The 18,756-nt window shown below is 41.1% G+C and overlaps 1 protein-coding gene across 1 annotated transcript; it reads right to left on the bottom strand.

The window, feature by feature from the left end:
• Positions 1-55: 55 nt before the first annotated feature.
• Positions 56-18,625, bottom strand: LOC109483938 (transmembrane protein 94-like). The gene is given in 36 exon segments (XM_019787082.1): positions 56-1,824; positions 2,047-2,214; positions 2,476-2,569; positions 2,988-3,085; positions 3,537-3,679; positions 4,125-4,292; positions 4,447-4,524; positions 4,784-4,967; positions 5,487-5,595; positions 6,041-6,140; positions 6,405-6,724; positions 7,075-7,163; positions 7,553-7,659; positions 8,154-8,237; positions 8,352-8,409; positions 8,641-8,760; positions 9,144-9,238; positions 9,968-10,018; positions 10,285-10,363; positions 10,718-10,820; positions 11,222-11,421; positions 11,635-11,756; positions 11,895-12,395; positions 12,530-12,643; positions 13,367-13,414; positions 14,173-14,286; positions 14,495-14,581; positions 14,963-15,065; positions 15,306-15,454; positions 15,556-15,758; positions 15,965-16,101; positions 16,237-16,369; positions 16,665-16,773; positions 17,940-17,968; positions 17,971-18,106; positions 18,255-18,625. Coding segments are annotated over 35 exon segments (4,470 nt in total). The 5' UTR covers positions 18,071-18,106; positions 18,255-18,625; the 3' UTR covers positions 56-1,751.
• Positions 18,626-18,756: the final 131 nt, after the last annotated feature.

The raw sequence follows: 18,756 nt of genomic DNA, 5'->3' as shown, positions 1-18,756 counted from the left end.
GACAGAATAAACTTCAGAGAGTACATAATCCTTACTTAAAGATTTTAATCTTCCTTGATATATGTGAAATGAATGACACTTACAATGGTACAGGACCAATTGTTATAGTCATTTTAATTTCCAGATTTGTGATGTATGTATTGCCATACATTTAGATAAAAACTACAGAAATCAACAGTTACTGGACAAACAAATTTTTGCTTTGACCACTTCTCTTCAGGACAACAACATAAATTTTGATTTCCTGATTAGAATATTTAGAATTTGCATGTAAGAAAACTCCTGGAAGTGACAACATAAATAGTAACCAAGAAAAGGCAATGTAACACGTACAGTTGTCATCATGGATATATATAAGTTACACATATGACGGCACCTGTTTGAAGCAATCCTGCATATCATGGGACATGGTACATGAATGGCCTTTAACAGCATCTAATCTCCCTAAGTCAATAACATTTTGCTACTGACAAGCTCAACTCACTGAGAGGTAATAAGAGACTGATCCAATAAGGAGATGCAGGGGTTACAAAAAGGCTGCCAAGGAAATTCGTGTCATGTATGTCTATGTTCCAACACTCAGCCACTTTTGTTTACATTGGCATAGACTGACCTTTGTTACCATTCTCTAAGAGGTACCAGAATTAAAAATTAGAAAACAACCTACTGTCATGGGGGGACTTTTTTGCTCAAGGTAAGTAAGTCACTTTGCACAAACTAGTAATTCTATTAACCAGCACATTTAGAGTAAGTTTATAGAGTTTCTTTGATACACTGTTAGGTCACTGAATTAGTTTGTACATTTACAATCAAGTGTTCATTTGTACACATTCAAGACTTTGTTGGCAATTGCTACAAAAATATTGCTATAATTTTGATATGAAGACAGTAAGCATTCAAGCTACCATATCTGAAGCAATTCTGTTTTACATTTACAGGAAACATTTTTCTACACTAAGTCTCATTTTACAATAAGTTCTAATCTAATGGTACAGTCAAACCTGGTCAGGTAACCACCTTGTGCAGCTGACCACGGTGAGGCTCCATCTGATTTCAAAGCCTGAAGGCTCAGGCTACAGTACAAGAAGGTTCTTAATTCAACAACCAGTGGGTTTCTACATCTGATGTTTTGGTGACCATCTGTCACCACTTCACAGCAACAACGACTGGATCTGATTTTACTGCAGCTAGGTGTCGCTGCTGCAGTTATTATTACAAATGCAGTTCCAAACATCGAGCATTGTCTTGAAATGTTGGTTGAATAAAGAAGCTTCTTATTTAGTCTCTTGCCAACCTGATAAGACTATCCATGGGTGTCAGTTTATAATGTTCTTTCTACTATTTATTGAACAAGCAGCAAGCTGTTGAACCTTTAAGCATCAACTCATTCAGCTAAACTTTAATTTCTTTCCTTTGAATTTCTCAAAATTTTCTAAATGAAAATGAACTGTTGCTCAGCTAATAATAATATTACAGCCTATAATAAAAAAAAATAGTTCATGCTAACAAGAAGATTTCCCATGCAACAAAGAATAAAAATGGCACAATTGATACTGGGCCTCAGTTTAGTGATACAATGTACAATTTACCATTTTTTTGTTTCACAATTTACATGCTAGACAAAAGTGGACACTTTCTTAGAGAAAACATAGTCATTCATAAGCTGAAGAGTCTCATCTTATCCACCTTTGCCTCCCCAGAGATTGAGTGGTACAGCCTGAGGTTCCTGATATGCAATCTGATTGGCTGGCTCAGAAAGGGGAGTTCATTCCTAGTTTGGTTCCGAACTGCAGCTTGGCTCTCTTCTGGTACCTCACTGATAATCTGAGGAGAAAAGTAAATTGAAGTGTATGTCTCTCTTCAAAACATGAATCAGTTGCCAACAAACAAACAAACAAACAAACAAACAAACAAACAAACAAACAAACAAACAAACAAACAAACAAAACAAAACAAACAAGCAATCAAAAAATCAAATAGAGAAAGGCAGAAGAGAAGAGGCTTAAAATGAAACAAAGAAGAGCCAACTGGGTTGTTCTGCCCTACCTTGTCTCGTGCAGCTTGACCAGCTCATTACAAACCACCAGCCCAATGACCCAGAGTAACCCCAGTAACCATGCCGACAGCGGAACATCCCGCAGGGAGAACTGCACCGAATGGTTGGCGGACGATATCGCCATGGCAACGGCAAAGTAGATAACCTGCAGCATCAGACTGGGTGGAGAAACAGTGACATTCTCAACATAGAAACAGCATAATATACAGCATACTTCAGCTACAAAGAAAGGCCATCCAAGAGAATAGATATTTAATTTGTGCCGCCGACAAACCAATTTATTTCTGTGGGTTATAACTTCCTTGGTCAGCCTAACTCACAGAGGTAATGACAGTTGAAGCTGTGCAGTCATTAATGTTGCACCATCATGATAATTCACACCTGGACCAAACGGGTGTTTCACATATGTTGGTACTTACATGATGAGGACACAGACCAGCCAGACTCTGTTGGTGAAGGGGGGTCTTCTCCAGAGGGGATGGGACCTGTGTACATAGCTCATCGATGTAACACCTACAGGTGATATCAGGAAAGTATGTGTCAACAAAACATTCAGAGATTGTGAGAAGGAAATTACCAGAGGAGAGGGTACAGAGGTGATGATTTGTGGGAACAGCAAAAGAATTTCATCACAAATGAAGATGGTTTTATCACATCTAGACTAAGTGGACTTATGTCTTTTGGACATGCTGCTTGGAGAAAGAGGGCCAACCACTACTCTTCTAACTTTAACAAAACAAGACAAGGAATGAGAAACATTTGGGATTTAAGAAGTTGGATTGGACTAGATTCATACATCATTGATGGTCATGTGGCATGGCACTACCATCGAACTGTAAGGTATAGCATCATCGATGATCAGCAATGATAGCCGGTGCATTGCATCACCACATGATTGCAATGTTTCACCTTCTGTCCCTTCACGACTCACCAAAATAAATGATGAGAAGGAAGCAGCAGCACTCCTGAGCCAGGACCAGCCCTGTCGAGTTTTCACCCTCGTAGTCGTTCCATGACAAGGTCAGGTTCCTGAACAAAAGTGTCAAGGGTCAAGGTCAGGTCATTGTACACAAGGGTCATGTGTAATCTTCTAGTGTGCAAGATATGAAGGTCATATTTTTGTTTGGCACAGTCATGGTCATTACTTGTATAATTGTAAAATTTTGAAAAATGCTTGTGAGTTCAACCTGTCTATGATCTTTTGACAAAGATAAACTTTAAGGTGATTGGTACTGTATCAGAAAAGTCAAGACAACTATGACAAGAAGCTACTTCATAGACACCTTTCCGCAATCACTAATAAGTCATTACCAAACAAAGTAAGGGGTCACTTCCCTAAAGAAGGCCATAACATTGCAAACAATGTTTATCTGTTTGGATGATATACCTTATGTACATGCAGCCAGATTGGCCAACTAATGCTATTGTTTAAGGTAGATCTTGTGACTTAAGAAAAGGGTTGTGACAATTCTATTGTTACCTGTTTCCGAACATGGGATGACAGGTGCCAGGTGGGGAGACCTTGGAGCAGACGGCATGGAGAACGAGGGCGAAACACAGGAGACAGACGGCCAGGGACGGGACAAACCTGCCCGCGTAGTGCAGCGTGAACTGCAGCAGGGACTGATACAACAACACCAAACAAATGGTCAACTTCTTACATTTGGAAGAGCATGGGAAATTCAGGAAACCTGAAAATTCATTTAAGATAATGAAGAAAGAAAAGATTAGCATTCAGGAAAACATGAGCATCCAAACTTACCTGTGAAGATCTAATGACCAATCTTTATCTATTAGAACAAGTCCAAGTACACTTATGTCTGCCTTAGGCTAGTGGGGGGGTCAGATATATCTTAAAACGACTATAGAGTGACTCTGTTGTTATAAAACATAGAAACAAATGTGCACATACAACAGACCACATTCAACATGTGCAATGTATTTAATATTTACTGTTACTACTTAATTGTACAAACCCAAGCAAAAAGGTGGCTTAGTTTACAAATATGCCAGATAATACAAAAACAAATATGAAACAAACAAAAATAAAAGGTAGATCAAGTCCTACCTCCACTGGCAGGTGATTCTGGTTCTTTCCTGGTGCCAGAGTCATGACCGTTTTGTCGACCTCCTTGGCGACCAGCGAGGCGCTGAGGACTGGCACAACGAGACACGACAGCCAGAGAACATGGCCGCCGCTCAGCGGTGGGGGGAGGAGGACAACTGCAGACAAGACCTGGTGGAAAAGGATTGAAATCTATCCTAAACCAGTTTAAGTTAAGTTTGAATTTTATGTAAGGGTGGTGCCTGTCTCCATTTCTATACACTGAGCAGCTGTGCTATACCAAAAACAAATAAACTAACACAAACAAGCAAGCAAAACAACCAACCTGCACCAGACTAATAGACAGCTGACAGCCCAACAGGAACAGCAAGCAGTTCTTGATGCACAGAACCAGGTGTCGAGCCTGGGGTCAACATGATTCCAGACATTAGATCAGCAGCTTTTCCAGACCTCCATCATAATACCGGTAACTGCTCTGCACACCAATTCTCTATTGGTTACTGTCAAGAAGGAATATAGACCCATCACAGAATTCCTTGCTATACACATTTCAAAATACACATTCCTGATGGCTAACTGGAAGCAACATGCATGTAAACTTGCCATGTTGCCTAATGTGTTACAATTTTAGCCAATAAGAAGGCTGTACACATAAGCCTGACCTCCTGTATCATCTGCAGCAGTATGCTGGTGTAGTTGTGCTCCTTGTCAAAGACTGTGGAACAGGGCAGGGTGTTGAGAACACAGCTCAACAGACACGGTGAGGAGCCCTTCTCCTGACACTGTGACACCGCAGGGGCACCGTGCCGCATGCACAGCTGCGGGTACCCTGGCTCCACTGCCACACTGGTGGGGAAAAATAAGAGATTTTAATTAGTGTTTAACATGTGTGGCACAGGCACAGTTTGCTGTATGGGTGTAATGTCTTAAAGGAAGACATCTGGTGCAAAATAGTTTATGAATGCATGAACAAATGAATGAAAGTTTATCATTGTGTCTTGTGACTACACGCTGCTCAGCCCAAATGGGCTTATATAAGACACCAAGTTTATGAGTTTATAGGACATGTAAGGCCGAGGAATTTATATTGAACAGTAACTGTTGTGTTTCAGATTAGGGTACCAAAAAATGGGGTCATGAAATCTGCATTCCCTATCTATTCTTCTTATATTTTGGCCCAAGGGATCTGACAAATGCATAATTTTGTACACATCAGACGTATAATGGATTCCAGGACCCTGGGTATTGTCCTGACATAGCTCATTAAAGTTAAACACAACTCACACAGCAGTGTGATACCGGTACTGAATGTGTCTGATCATGACTACTCCACAACTGCCTGTGTCCAGTAGGTTGTCCCTTTACCTGACATCTGCCTGTAGAAAGACCCCGGTGTTCTGTATGTTGGTGGAACTCCCCACGCAGCACACAACCTCCCCATACTCCTGCATGATCTTCAGCATCTCCTTGGTAGCTAAAAAAGGCAAGAAAACATGAAAACTGTGCTGAACTTTGGTCATTGAGCCATTATATGATATGGCCACAGGGCGAGACTTGTCCTTGGTGCTGAAATGCTATCCACCAGATCACAGGCTATTCAGATCATATTGTACATAGATATCTAATGTCACACATAAAGCTGAATTGTTTGGCAAACAAACTGCCTCATCACATATCACACATTCAAGTACATGACTATATTTAATATATATATATATATATATATATATATATATATAAGTTGTTGAATGTAAATAGAAGCTTCATAATACTTCTGTTTGTAGGGAACTGGTAGGTTTCCCAACCACCAACCAGACTAATGGACAGGTGAGATGAGGTGTATGTTGATTGCACTGGAGTACACCAGACCTTCTATCTTTAAGTCTGATGGACTCCTTGGAGGAGTAAGAGGATGTTACCTTGAGGAGTGGCGTCTGTGAAGAGCGGCACCAGGAGGGGCACATTGTCAACATTCTCAAGATGTGGTCTGATGTTGTCTATGCCTCTGGGGAGCTTTGCCTGGAAGGAAGTAGCCAAGATAAGTGATGCTTTGCAGCCTCACCTTTTTAAGATTCCAGAATGGGACTAAAGTGCATGCTTTTAGACTCACCCAAAAAATGGCTCGTCTAGCTATTACCTCATCAAACTTGGGAATTGGTACTGTTAGTGTTAAGAAGCAGTTTACTATTGTCTTAAATCTGAGAATCAACTTATGAAGTTATTTAGTGGATATAGCAGCTTCATGCAGGTTTAAGCTTAGAAACTTGTAGGAATGACCTTTACCCTGTTTGTCATGTCGAAGACGTCACTGTGATGGCTCGTCACATCCGTTTCCATGGAAATGATGTCATCATGACGATCATCCCTTATTAGGACGTTGTCCTGTGACCCAAATTCTCCGCCATATCTGTAGTTCTGGCTCTCGTAGCTGCACTGACGCGAAACGTTTACCCCGTCTGTGGAACCCTGGTTTCCTGAGAAGTCCTGTACGTCTAAGTTTCTACCAGAATCTCTGTTGATGTCCAAGACGTTGTGTTCGGGGGATTCTGGTAGGAGATGCTCCGAGACTTCATCCCTGAACGTCACTTGTGAATGTTCTAAAACTGGAGACACAAAACACACAGTCAAGAGAGAGGATCAATGCTTGGTCAATTTTATTTTCAAACACAAAATTTTGCAGTCATTATCTGTACAAATATATCATAATATATCTATCATCATAATGATATATCAACACTATGTCATACTAAATGCTTTATAAAAATTCCATAACATTAGGCAATCTAAGATATGGCAGACTTCACCCCTTTTACCCATGGTGCATTGCCATAAGGCTAGAAAAAAAAGACACAGATTGGCCCAAAATAATACCTCACTCCCTTTGGGGTGAAGTAATTTATGATTATTTTAAACTTAAAATGCCTCAAAATTTGAAAAAAAAATCAGTACTGACTTGGCACTCTCTCCTCTGCATGGCTCCCCAGCAGCTGGAGTTTACTTCTCCGTGCGGGGACCTCCGTGTCTCCGGAGCTGTGTCGTGATCTGGACATGGGGTGCAACATAAACAAACTTTAGGCAAACAAACCATTTCTGAAGAACAGTACAGTAGTAATACAGTAACAAAAGAAACACATAGTACATGTTGTACTTGTAGTGCCATGACTTTGCAGTGGAGGTGCCACTGCAAACAAAAAAACACTGAAACACAGATAAGTCATAGGATAGACTAAGAGAGAACTTCCACCAGACATCAACTTACACAGCGTGAACCCATGTAGGATAGCAGCAAATGGCAGGCTGCCATCAAGCCTCATCAGCTTCAATATGCAACAGTACATTTAACCCATATTGACAGGGAAGAAGAGACATTAAACCGGACAGTGAGTAAGTGAGTGACTGAGTGAGTGAGTAAGTACCCGATATAAACAGACCTGTCTCCATCTGGTCCTGAGCTGTGCCTTGATCGGTCCTCCGGTGAGGACAGGAGAGAGATGTGACAGTTCCACCCCGCCTCCAGACCCATCTTCTCTGAGAAGATCTGTAGAATGGAAAAGGCAAACTGTATCTGTCACTGAGCTTACAAAAAAAGGTTATCTATTGGTTCTGACATCAAGTAGAAAAATTCCCTTGCCCTTTTTGACAAACCATTCCCATTCCCATGTTAAGTCACCTCTTATAATTTCAAAGCGTATCTTAGCATCATATAATTGAGGCCTTCTCAATTGAGGCTGTGCCTTGGAAGATCTCGATACCTTAAATACTAGGGGTTACTGCTGTAACAGTTGCATTTTTAGATGTCGTAAAATGCATTAATTTTTTCACATGCTGTTCTTAGGGTCAAGTCGAATTGTAGGTCAGAGTTGAAGATTAAGTTAGAAGGTTAAGTTAGAAGAGCAACAACATCAACAATAAGTCTCTATTCAAACTTTTGTTCCAGAACCCAGAGTCACTAGTCAAACAACAAAGTGTAAAAACAGTCTAAAGCTTTCAAAACTCCAAGAATTCTACCAGACAAGCAGAAGAGTCACCTACCCTGCTCCTGAGTTCATCCTCGGCTGAGAAGTGGACAAACCTGATACAGGCCGTGTCCAGGTCCTCAATCATGTGCACAACATCCTGAGTATAACCAACAGAAACAGAGTGTTTCTTGGGGAACAAGACAGTGGCAACATTCAGTTTTAAGATCTTACAATGAACAACAAATTTGTTACATCAGAATTAGAAACTCACTTGTTTGGCCTGGTATTGCGCTGACACCATCCCTATGAACACCTGCCTGCTCTGAGCACTGCAATATAAGAATATGAAAATTCTAGAGGAATTCATAAAAAAGGGTTACTAACTACTATAGCATAAGTCGTAGATAAGAAAACTTCAGCACAAAATTTATCTGGCCTGCCAAAACAGATTCCCTAACACTCATCTGAACCTGACCATCCATACCTAATGCAAGCAAGACTCCCTAGCACCCAACTAGTACTGCCCATGCATGATGATTTCAAGAGTCCCTAACACCCACCTGAACCAGTCCTGCTCCTTTTTGATGGTCCGACCCTTGCCATGAGAAGACAGGGAGTGGTTAGAATCTCCTAGGCTCCCACTGGGATCAGTCAGTATAGGGGAGGACAGATCCTCTGGTCTGCAAACCAGCATTAACAAAACATGAGCGCTTTTCCATGCGAAGGACTTAGCTAACCATGGGGTAACCATCAAAATGAATGTGTCAAACTGAAAATTTGGACAACTGCTATGACCTGTACATTTTCCCGATATACTTTAGCAAGTCAGGACAACGAGAGCAAGAGAGAAAAACATACAGTTGACTAGTATATTCACTTCCTGAAACTAATAGTTGTTAAAAATCATAGCACATGACACATGCAAATTGTCAAATACATTGTTCAGTAAAAGTTGGAAACCTTACGGTAAAATCTTCAAAAGGAGGTGTCTGAAATCAGCCCCACATAGATGCAGTGTTTTGCTAAAAGATGCAGATACAGAAAGGAAGACTGCCATGGTTACCGTGTATCAGACACAGGTGTGTCAGGTCCTCTTGGCTCGTCCATTTCCCTCACAGGCAGCTCATAGAAAACCTCGCCAAGATGCCTGGATACAGGCTACACAAACACAAAAACAGTTCATCAAAAAGAAACTTTGGCTTGTACATATTTGATCACTTTGTTGTTGGGAATGGTTTAGATTTTTCACATTGAGATTTCCAGGTATAAGAAAAGGTGCATTTTTTTGTGGCAGAGATTCTTTGTCTTCCATCCTTTATTCTTTCTCTGGCTATTGCATGGACTAACAATTATGGTATAAAATAAATTTGAAGCAAACTTAGTTTTATATTGGCATCAGTATTTATCTGAAGATTCATTATTGTCAAATAAATAGTTATTCTTCCATGTAACAAGGAATAATCCAAGGTCTGGAATTTCATACTGAGAAATCCTCACAGTATTCTTCAACTGAATATGTTCATTTGGTGAATCTTGGTGACGAAGCCACAGTCATGAAAGAATATCAGTTGGTCATTGTGATTGTGCAAGTATCAATTGAAACTAAGCCCTGAGTAAGTCACCACTTAAATGAGAAAAGTTAACATAAAAAAAAGAGATTGGCCATGATTGATCCTGGAGATACATGTAGATCACTTGTTATAATGATTGAATTATTGCAGTCTGTTGTAATTTTTACCCAATACAAAACCCTAGACTTGGAGATATTACCGGTAATGCCTAGAGTCTATCACCTCTGGAATTAGAAAAAAAAATTGATTACTTGTTATAATGACTGGATCATTTCAGTGATTTCATCATTGAGATACTCCCATAAAACTTCTCTACCTGCACACTGATTGGTTTCTGCTCGTCCAATGGGATGGGGGCAACCTCATCCTGTGGGGTCATTCACCTTGGTTATTTTCCATCTTTGGACTGGTGACATAAAAGTCTTTTATAAAAATTATTCAGGAATTTCTGAAAGTTTGCATCAGCCGTACTTCTGTATTGCTTACTTTTTTTTTTTTAATTCTAATTCTATAATATATTCTATGCATTTTAACACAATCAGATAAAAGTTGTAAAACATGTAAACACTGTTGTTTTCAGGCATACATATGAATACATGTAAGATATACAAGGCACTCTGGTGAAATTCCCACCTTCTCCAGAGGTCTGTAGGCAAAGGCTGAGCAGTAAGCAGACAGGCTCATGCGATGGTAGAAGTCAAGAATTTTCTTCCTGTATTGCAAAAGACACAAACGTGTAGTGTTAGTTTTTGCAAATGATATATTTACCAAAGAAGTAACTGTAATATACAGCACAATTCAAACTTCCCTAGCTACCTACTAAGTCCTCTTTGTCCCTGGTTAACCAACAATTTGTTTTAATTTTATGTACAAGTTCAGCAAGGGGATCTCACAAAAACACGGGACTGGGAGGAAAACCTGCATATTTATATTCATTCCATAAAACTGAATGTAGCAAAGTGTAGACCTATTAGCTCAGGTTCATATATTAGATGGCAAAGTGCATGAGTCCCCAAAAATGCAAGGGAGTGAATGATACATTCGAGGTGTTTTTCAGCTGCCTTACCGATCTTTGTCTGTTAGAGGGCAGAGGTCGATACCATCCCAGAAGTCAGTGCAGCTGTCCAGCACAATGTCAGCTGTTCCGTGGGTCAGCAGTTGGAGCATGCCTAATGACAAGGTCAAATGTCAAAGTTAGTAATATACACGTAAATGTTTACTATCAAATTTCATTAGCTTAAGTACAGAAAAAAAACAGGCTTGCTGAGGTCAGTTTGATATATAGAATCAATTTTTGTGTGTGTTGCAAACAGTATTATCATTCTATTTTTTTTGTGCATCATCGAACTTCGCATCATCAACTTATATATATGATTGTATTAAGAAACTTCATGCATGCCATCATGCTTGGCTTTGGCTGTTATAGTTCTCATAAGCTCCAGTTTACTGTATTGTACATGCAGTAAACTGTACATGCATTAGCATTGATGTCTTAACCTAATTGATAGACTTTAAAGAAATAGAAACTATGTGATTAACAATTCTGTAACCCCACGATATCTGTCATCACCTGTGGTGTAGTCCTTGGTGACCACAGACACCATATTTGGCATGGGCAGCTTGTTTCTGAGGAAGGAGCTCTTCCTGGCTAGCTGGTCCTGCCCTAGCCCGGTTCCCAGGCCTCGGTACGCAGCCACCTGTGTCTTCAGCTTAAACAGCTCCAGCACTTTGTCTGAGAATCCGATCTGGTGCACCAGCTGACATAAACATCTACAGAGTCGGAAAAATGTCAGGGCTTAAACTCCTTTTCTACAATTATCATGTGATTCAAAATACAAAGTCTGTGCTCTTGTAAATTGGTTTGCCAAATTCCAAGTTGTTTGATGTGTCATTTTCTGCATCTTTAATGTTTAAGAATGTTTGATATAATTATGTAAATTGCAGACTGCAAGTTGGTATTTGAGCTGGGACTTGAACCCTTACCTCCTATACCTGAGAATGGCCCTGCCCCCCATGTCTCTTGATACGCAGTTCAGATGATCCATGAAGCTGGAATTCCTTTCCACGGCAAGAGGGTTACAGATGTTCAACAAGATGTTCAAACCCTGCAGACAAAACAGAACAAAACAAGTCACTTTAACTGACAATGATGATGTAGGATTAAGTGCAGACAGTACAAGCAACCTGGGCATAGTATGTGTTTTGACAAAATATAAATCTCAAATTCTCCCTCCATTCCTCACCAGTGGTTTGAGTGAGTTGAGGTGTCGCTCCCATCTGGTATCATCAAACTGTATCCCTGACGAGCTGTGTGGGTCTGCTGTGATGTCCAGAACTTCTGCATGGCACTCAAAAAACTCCTCTTCAGAAAACGACTCCTGTAAAACTGCTTTTGTGTCTACAACTGCATCTTTTTGAAGGTTTTCTTGACTTTGTGATTTTGCGGGTGTGTTTGAAGTCTGTTTCTTAGAAGGTCTGTGCGTTTCCTTGTTTTCCACACTTTTGTCTCTCTGCAAGAGTTCTGTGTTGGCTTTAAATGAAACATCCCGTGTCTCTAAATCTATGTTTACATCCTCTCTGCTGCTGTTGACCATATTTTCTGCAAGGTTGTTACTTTTCGGGTCAGTCTCGCTGCTGACATCTGACCCCATCCCATCATCCTCTAGTGATGTGAGGAAGAAGACTTTCTCGGGAGAGGCATTTGGGCAGGAGAGGACCCCTCTCTTGTCTACACAACAAAGTGCCTGAAAAGGTAAACCCTACATATAAGACAGCCGCTGACAGATGTTTCTTATAGCATCAACAAAAAATTGCAGTAACCACTTTTTGGCACAGTAAAATGTTACCACATGCACATTAGTAAAGACAGCAGACTCACAGTAACACTGCCCAGTGTGTGGAGAATGTTAGCTGTCCGTGGTAGACTTTCCGTCCTGCCTGTCAGAACCTCCCACATCAGGACCCTTACCGACCTCCACTGGACTGGAAGGCTCTAAACAAGGGACAGGCAGGCACTGAGTACTGAGAACTGGGCACCCATTTTGAAACACATCTTCAACAACTGATTTTGTTCGAAAAGTGCAAATACCACTTCAAAATCAGTGAGTTGACTTGAATTGAAGTTGTGCACCGTAGTATATCATCAGTCTGATACAGACACACAGGTTATAGTAAAAGTACAGTACAGGTAAGGAAACAATTAACATTCTCACCGAGTATATAACCTATTGTACTGTTATGTTCAAGTCTTGCTGTAAGATACTACAAAAGTCTACAAGACAAGTATGACAGCAGGAGAAAACGTGCATGACTCAATATTTCCACCCAGCCACACTGACCTGACCACACCCACGATAAAGTTTGTTTGTTTGTTTGCGCCTTTATTTAAGAAAACGGTAATAATCCTATGATCTCATTTGTTGTAATATTAGCATAGGACAGAAGGTGTAATTGAAGTAAAAGTAATGAGATGTTCTCCCACTGTTTTGTAATTTTGTACAATGAACAGTGGAATATAAGCTCACATTCATATAACTGCGTGTGGAGGTTGTCCCTTCCCAATAACATGTGAGTCAAGAGAACAACACTATGCTTATAATTAGGGCCATTTTAGGAAGTTTCTGGATATTTTCAAGGAAGTTAAAATGTCAGTTTGTCAGATGACATTGCTGGTGAGGTGTGGTGAGGGTGTGTAGCTGGGAGGACCTCCCGTCACCTGTGTCAGCAGGAACCTCTCCTCTTCCTCCTCCTCAAACACATCAATCTGCACACACAGACAACACCTAGAGTACTGCTACTGGTTAGGCACACAGCTAACTAGGTAACTACTTAACAAGCTAACAACGTACTAGTAACCATTATAAGGATCTCACTAGAAAAAAAAGGACTAGGAAATTAACCTAGAAAACTATTAGATTTTAGCAGTGATTTTGGTTAATATCCTCTAGTAACCAACTGCACTACACCATTTTGATTCTCAGTATTCTGAGTTAATGGACGATCACTTAGACAGTGATTTGCTTTAACTCCAATTTGCAAGAATTACAATGCAAAACAGTCACTGTACAGTTAATGTAGTAGTAGTACTATTACACTTTTTATTTGTGAACAAAAAGACTCCCAAACAAAAATTCAATCTGTATTTCTTTTTTCTGAGATTTTGAAACATCAAGATGTTTATACGAAACATGGATCTTACAGAGACCTTACATGTTTCAATCTTACATGTTCAAAGCTCCAATACTCCTGGTGGCATGTTGGGCAAGGAAAAAAGAGGCATTGATTAGTTGATTTAGTTGAAATATTCTTTACTTTTAATCGTGCCTCAATGACTACTAGTAAACAACCTGTCAGTCAATCAACCTTATTTTTTGTATGGTTGTACATGTAGTTTTATAATTAGAACAACAGTAAGTACATGTTGCATAATGTACTGACTAGTCAATTACAACTTCATCCATCAATCAATCCATCAATCAATCAACCAATCAATTAAAATCAGTTAATCTGTGTAGTTCTGACCTGTTGTGTTTTCCCGGCCTGCATGAGTGCGAGCACCCTGGCAGTGCCGTAGGTGTTCAGCCCCAGCCACAGCCAGGGGAACAGGGGAGGTAACAATGGCAGGATGGTGTACACCTGGGAGTAGACAGACAGGATTGTACATTGTCTAAATAATTTTTTCTGCATACATGCACTGGTGCAGGCAACATTGAAAATCACCTGCACCAGAAAACTTTTACCTGCACCACTTAAAATTGCAACTCCAGAGCAAGAAGCAACAACAATCATTCTACAACAAGTTCCGAAAGTTTGTAGTTTATTCTGAAGAGTCAGACTGACTCACAGGCAGGGCAAGCAGCATCTCAGCCCAGTGGCCCACATCATCTCTCAAGAGGAAGTACCTCAGCAGGTTCACCAGGAGTACCAGTGCCTGGGGAATGAGAGTTTGGGATGGTTAGTGCATGTCTCAAATTGCTTCATATGTACAGGTAACACTTTGGTGTAACAAACCAGTTCAATTCTCCAATTCTCTAGTATGTTCTTGGACCTGGTTAAGTACAAGCTGTGTAAGGAATATGTTGATGACTAGTCATCTGTTGTTGTGATCTTGCTACATAGTGTAATGCAAAACCACAGGGGGTCTAATACATTACCAGTTACCATGGTAACAGCCCTCTGGTCCAGGATCATTGACCTTATTTGTTTGGACGAGAAGAAACAGAGCAAAAACAGTATGTTTTCCTGTTGGACTACAAAGTATGTTTTTGTTTATGACTGTTAGTCTTCTGGAAGCATGAATCTACATACTGACCAGTATGAGAGGTAGCAGTCGCCACTCCACCAGTCTGTGGATGTCGTGTCTCTCTCTGTCCTGCACACTCACCGGTCTCCTATGGCAGTTCTCCAGACACATTCTGCACACAGGGTATCACATAGCAGTTATGAATGATTTGAATTACACAGTCTCATCTCCAAGTTCTTAAGATGAGGTCACCTGATGTTCTTAGAGTGAAGTCATCTGCCAGAATGAAGTCTGAAGACTCATTTGTTTGAGCCTTTACATGTATTACAACATGTACATTATAACTGGTAGAGTTTAATTTGCAAACATTTCCTCACTATAATTACAGCTACAGTAACAATCAAACCATCACCTGATGTTGGTTGTGAAAGCCGTCTGTGTCACTAGGAACCTGCAGGGTTTGAGGGGGGGTACCGACCGGGGGCTGGAAGGGGGTTCCTCGGAGTCTGGGACAGAGGGGCTGTAGGTGTCACCTGGTTGGAGCTCCAGGGAACTGTCACCCTGTGTCAAAGGGGTCAAAGCATTTTGTTCATCTGTTTGCTTGTTTGTTTGTTTGTTATATGTAGCACAGTAAACAATAGACCTAGTAATAAAGTCCATACCTCCAGCTGACGACATCGCACTGGTGTGGTCTGGCCAGGCCTGAGAGTGATGATGTCACCTCGGACCAGCAGTGCAGCCGGGAGGTTGACCAGCTGACCGTCCCGGTACGTCCATGTGGCAGTGATGGCAGGACAGGACGGCATGTACAGGTCAGGGTACAGCTTCTCCTCCCAACCCAACTCACAACAGGACTGGATACAACCTGGGGATTCAATCAATCAATCAATCAATCAATAAATCAATCAGCCACTCACTCACTCTTTCACACTCACTCAATCCCACACTTACTCACTCTCACTCTCTCACTTAATCAATCAATCAATCAATCAATAAATCATTTATCCTTGTTTATTGATGTGATATCAAATGCTTTCTCACATCAATGCTAGGGAACCATGTTTTCCTGACCTTCAATCTCCTTGAGAGCGACCTTGACCTTGTCAATCATCTCCTCCTGATGGAGTTTCCCGTCCCACCCTGTCAGGTAACAGCTCACCATGGCAACCAGCAGGACAACAAAGGCCTCCACAACAAGGCTGTCCCTCCTGCAGGATAGAAAATCACCATGGCAACAAACATAACACAAAGGCTTCCTAAACAAGGCTGTCTCTCCTAGAAGTTATGCAAATGCATGTAAAAACTTGAGCAGCATAATGTCATGTACATGTACTCTCCCTGACCTGTCCATGTCCTGTGCCACCATCCCGTATGCCACAAACAGCGCGGCACCCTGCAGCACCCAGATAGCGATGGTCGTCCATGGCAACGTGGACCGCACGTTCCGGTGGTGGAATGGTGCCCAACTGTTCTTCCCTAAGACGCACAAAAAAATATTTTGTCATCCTGGACTGGCGATATGCAGCAGTAGAGCAAAGAATGAGATGACATTGTAGTTAGGAATCATGCCATGATGTTACAGTGAGTTGCAACTATGGTACGCTTCTGAGTCAATCATTTGCACCCTTTGGCCACTGAACGGCACTGTGGTATAACACATGGTTGACAGACATGTGGTGGAAGCTGGTTACCGGTACATCAAATCAAAAACATGTCCACCTCAACTTAGAATTCTAACTGTGAATGTTATTCCCTGCGCTGTGTGGCTTACCAGTCCTGTTCTTGATGTCCACCTCCCTGAGTAGCCTGGAGATGTCAGTATGGAGGATGTCCAGACCCTCGCTGGTGGTCAGGCCCACAGGGCAGCCGTTTGTCATCTCCTATAGACCACAATTCACCATACGTTTTCACAAGAGGTGAAGGAAGGTAAAGGTAGTCAAATAGCCTTTTTTGAGGCTGTACAGGCAGTGGATTGTTGGGAGGTCTACTTTATTTCTGCCATCAATTCCATACTTTAAGAGATGTTTGAATCTAAAGCTGTTAAATTTTTCCACTTTTCAGCATTTCAAATTCATTCTGAGTCATTCAAAAAATAAGTCAAAGTTTTGTTAGTCTAACTTAGCTTGTACAAAGTTGTTATCAAAAAAAATCTCTGAAGACAGCTATAGTCTTGTGAGATTTTTGGAGTGTTTTAACATCTCCCACGAGTCTTATAAGACATCACTCAACACAATGGTTCTGGGTCCAGACAGATTAGAAGTCACTTTATCATCAAATAAAAGCTACATTCTCCAACTCTCAGGAGGATGCTCCAGCCACTTAAATGCCCCACTTGTACCATATCGTAAATCATACATAATGCAGCAACAAGACAGGTGTGGCAAGAGACCACAGCAGGGGTAGCAGGAGACTACAGTCTACGTGCAGCCATTTTGATTCATTGTTGTGCAGGTTCAGGAGAGTAAATTATGAGGGTTTGCATGGGGGGATCCCGGCAACATTCAGGAGGCCCAGCAACAGTAAGAAGAGAATCAAGTTGTTCTTGGAAAGGCTTTTGTGAATGAGTTCATGGTATTCGTGAGTTGTCTAGCTCAACAAAGTTGAACCACCTTAGGCTAAACTACGAACGCTGACACAGTCTGACATTTCATTGTAACTCTCGGGCAATCTGGTGTTTGGGATAGCAAAGGACATGCTAGCCTATGTAACCCAAGCTCCGGGGGGCTCCCTACATAGTCCGCCACCCAAGAGCGGCTGGATGTTGGGCGGCCGGCAAAAGCGATTTAATCAGGCTAAGGACATGCTATGTAGAATCATTGCAAATTAAGGTAATTAGTATCAAGGTAATTATGCTTCACGAATATAACAACAATGCTTCACACTGATTTCAAGCAGGCTGACTACGTATGTGATTTACAGTGAAATTGAAAAATTTTGCTACTCCTCATGAGAAGGGCATGCAGACCCTCATTATGCATAGTTTTGCACAGGTCTGCCCTCAGCAACAGATGACGACTTAATAATTTGAACGTGACCTGTTGAACGCCCAACTAACAACGTCATGACGCAGACCCACGCTGGAACGTGCGTCACGACGTCAGTAGAGGGATGCTCCCACCTACCATGGTGACGCAGACGTCGGAAGGTCACCCCGCAGCGGACGCCACTGACGCACATCACATACACATCACTGTGCTCTGCGTTTCTAAATCACTGCGGTACAAAATTTTTAACGGTCAGCATACTCTCTCTCTTTCTCTGCAAACTACGGGACGAAAGAAACCAAAATATCAGCTTAAATGCACTGAAATCAAAAGAGCGAAGTATAAGAAATATCTAGGCAAAGATTTGTCTTGCTCACTTGTTTAAAACGCTGGAAAAATAAAGAAAACATCAACAAGTCCGTCCACAGGTGTATTTTGGTTCGATCCAGCCGCCATGATTGTTGGTCGTACTACGCATGTACGGAAGTAGTGAGAACTGACCTACGGTGACCTCTAACATCCGGGAGTTTGGGTGCGCTGATGGTCTCAAGTTCCTAATATCCTTACGCCCAACTACAAAAAGTTCTGAAAACTGTGACAAGTTGTTCAAGAAAATCGTTCTGAGTAATTCTGAATGACTATGATAAAGTAGAAATTGATAATAGTGCAACATACTTAGATTACCAACCCTATCAAATCATAAAATGATTTTGGATTGCCAGGAAATTGATATTGAAGCGATTCATGTATCGAGAATCGAAAGTTATTCACTTCACTTGTGTTTGAAACTTGGAGTGAAAAGAAGAATCCGATCATTTTTAATAGTCTTGCAATATAGACTTGCATTTGCAACCAAATAGCATTGCAATGAAAGGTATC

Source organism: Branchiostoma belcheri, unplaced genomic scaffold (assembly GCF_001625305.1).
Source record: "Branchiostoma belcheri isolate BF01 breed outbred unplaced genomic scaffold, Haploidv18h27 scaffold11, whole genome shotgun sequence".
Classification (NCBI taxonomy): domain Eukaryota; kingdom Metazoa; phylum Chordata; class Leptocardii; order Amphioxiformes; family Branchiostomatidae; genus Branchiostoma; species Branchiostoma belcheri.
This window is presented reverse-complemented; position numbering and strand designations above follow the sequence as displayed.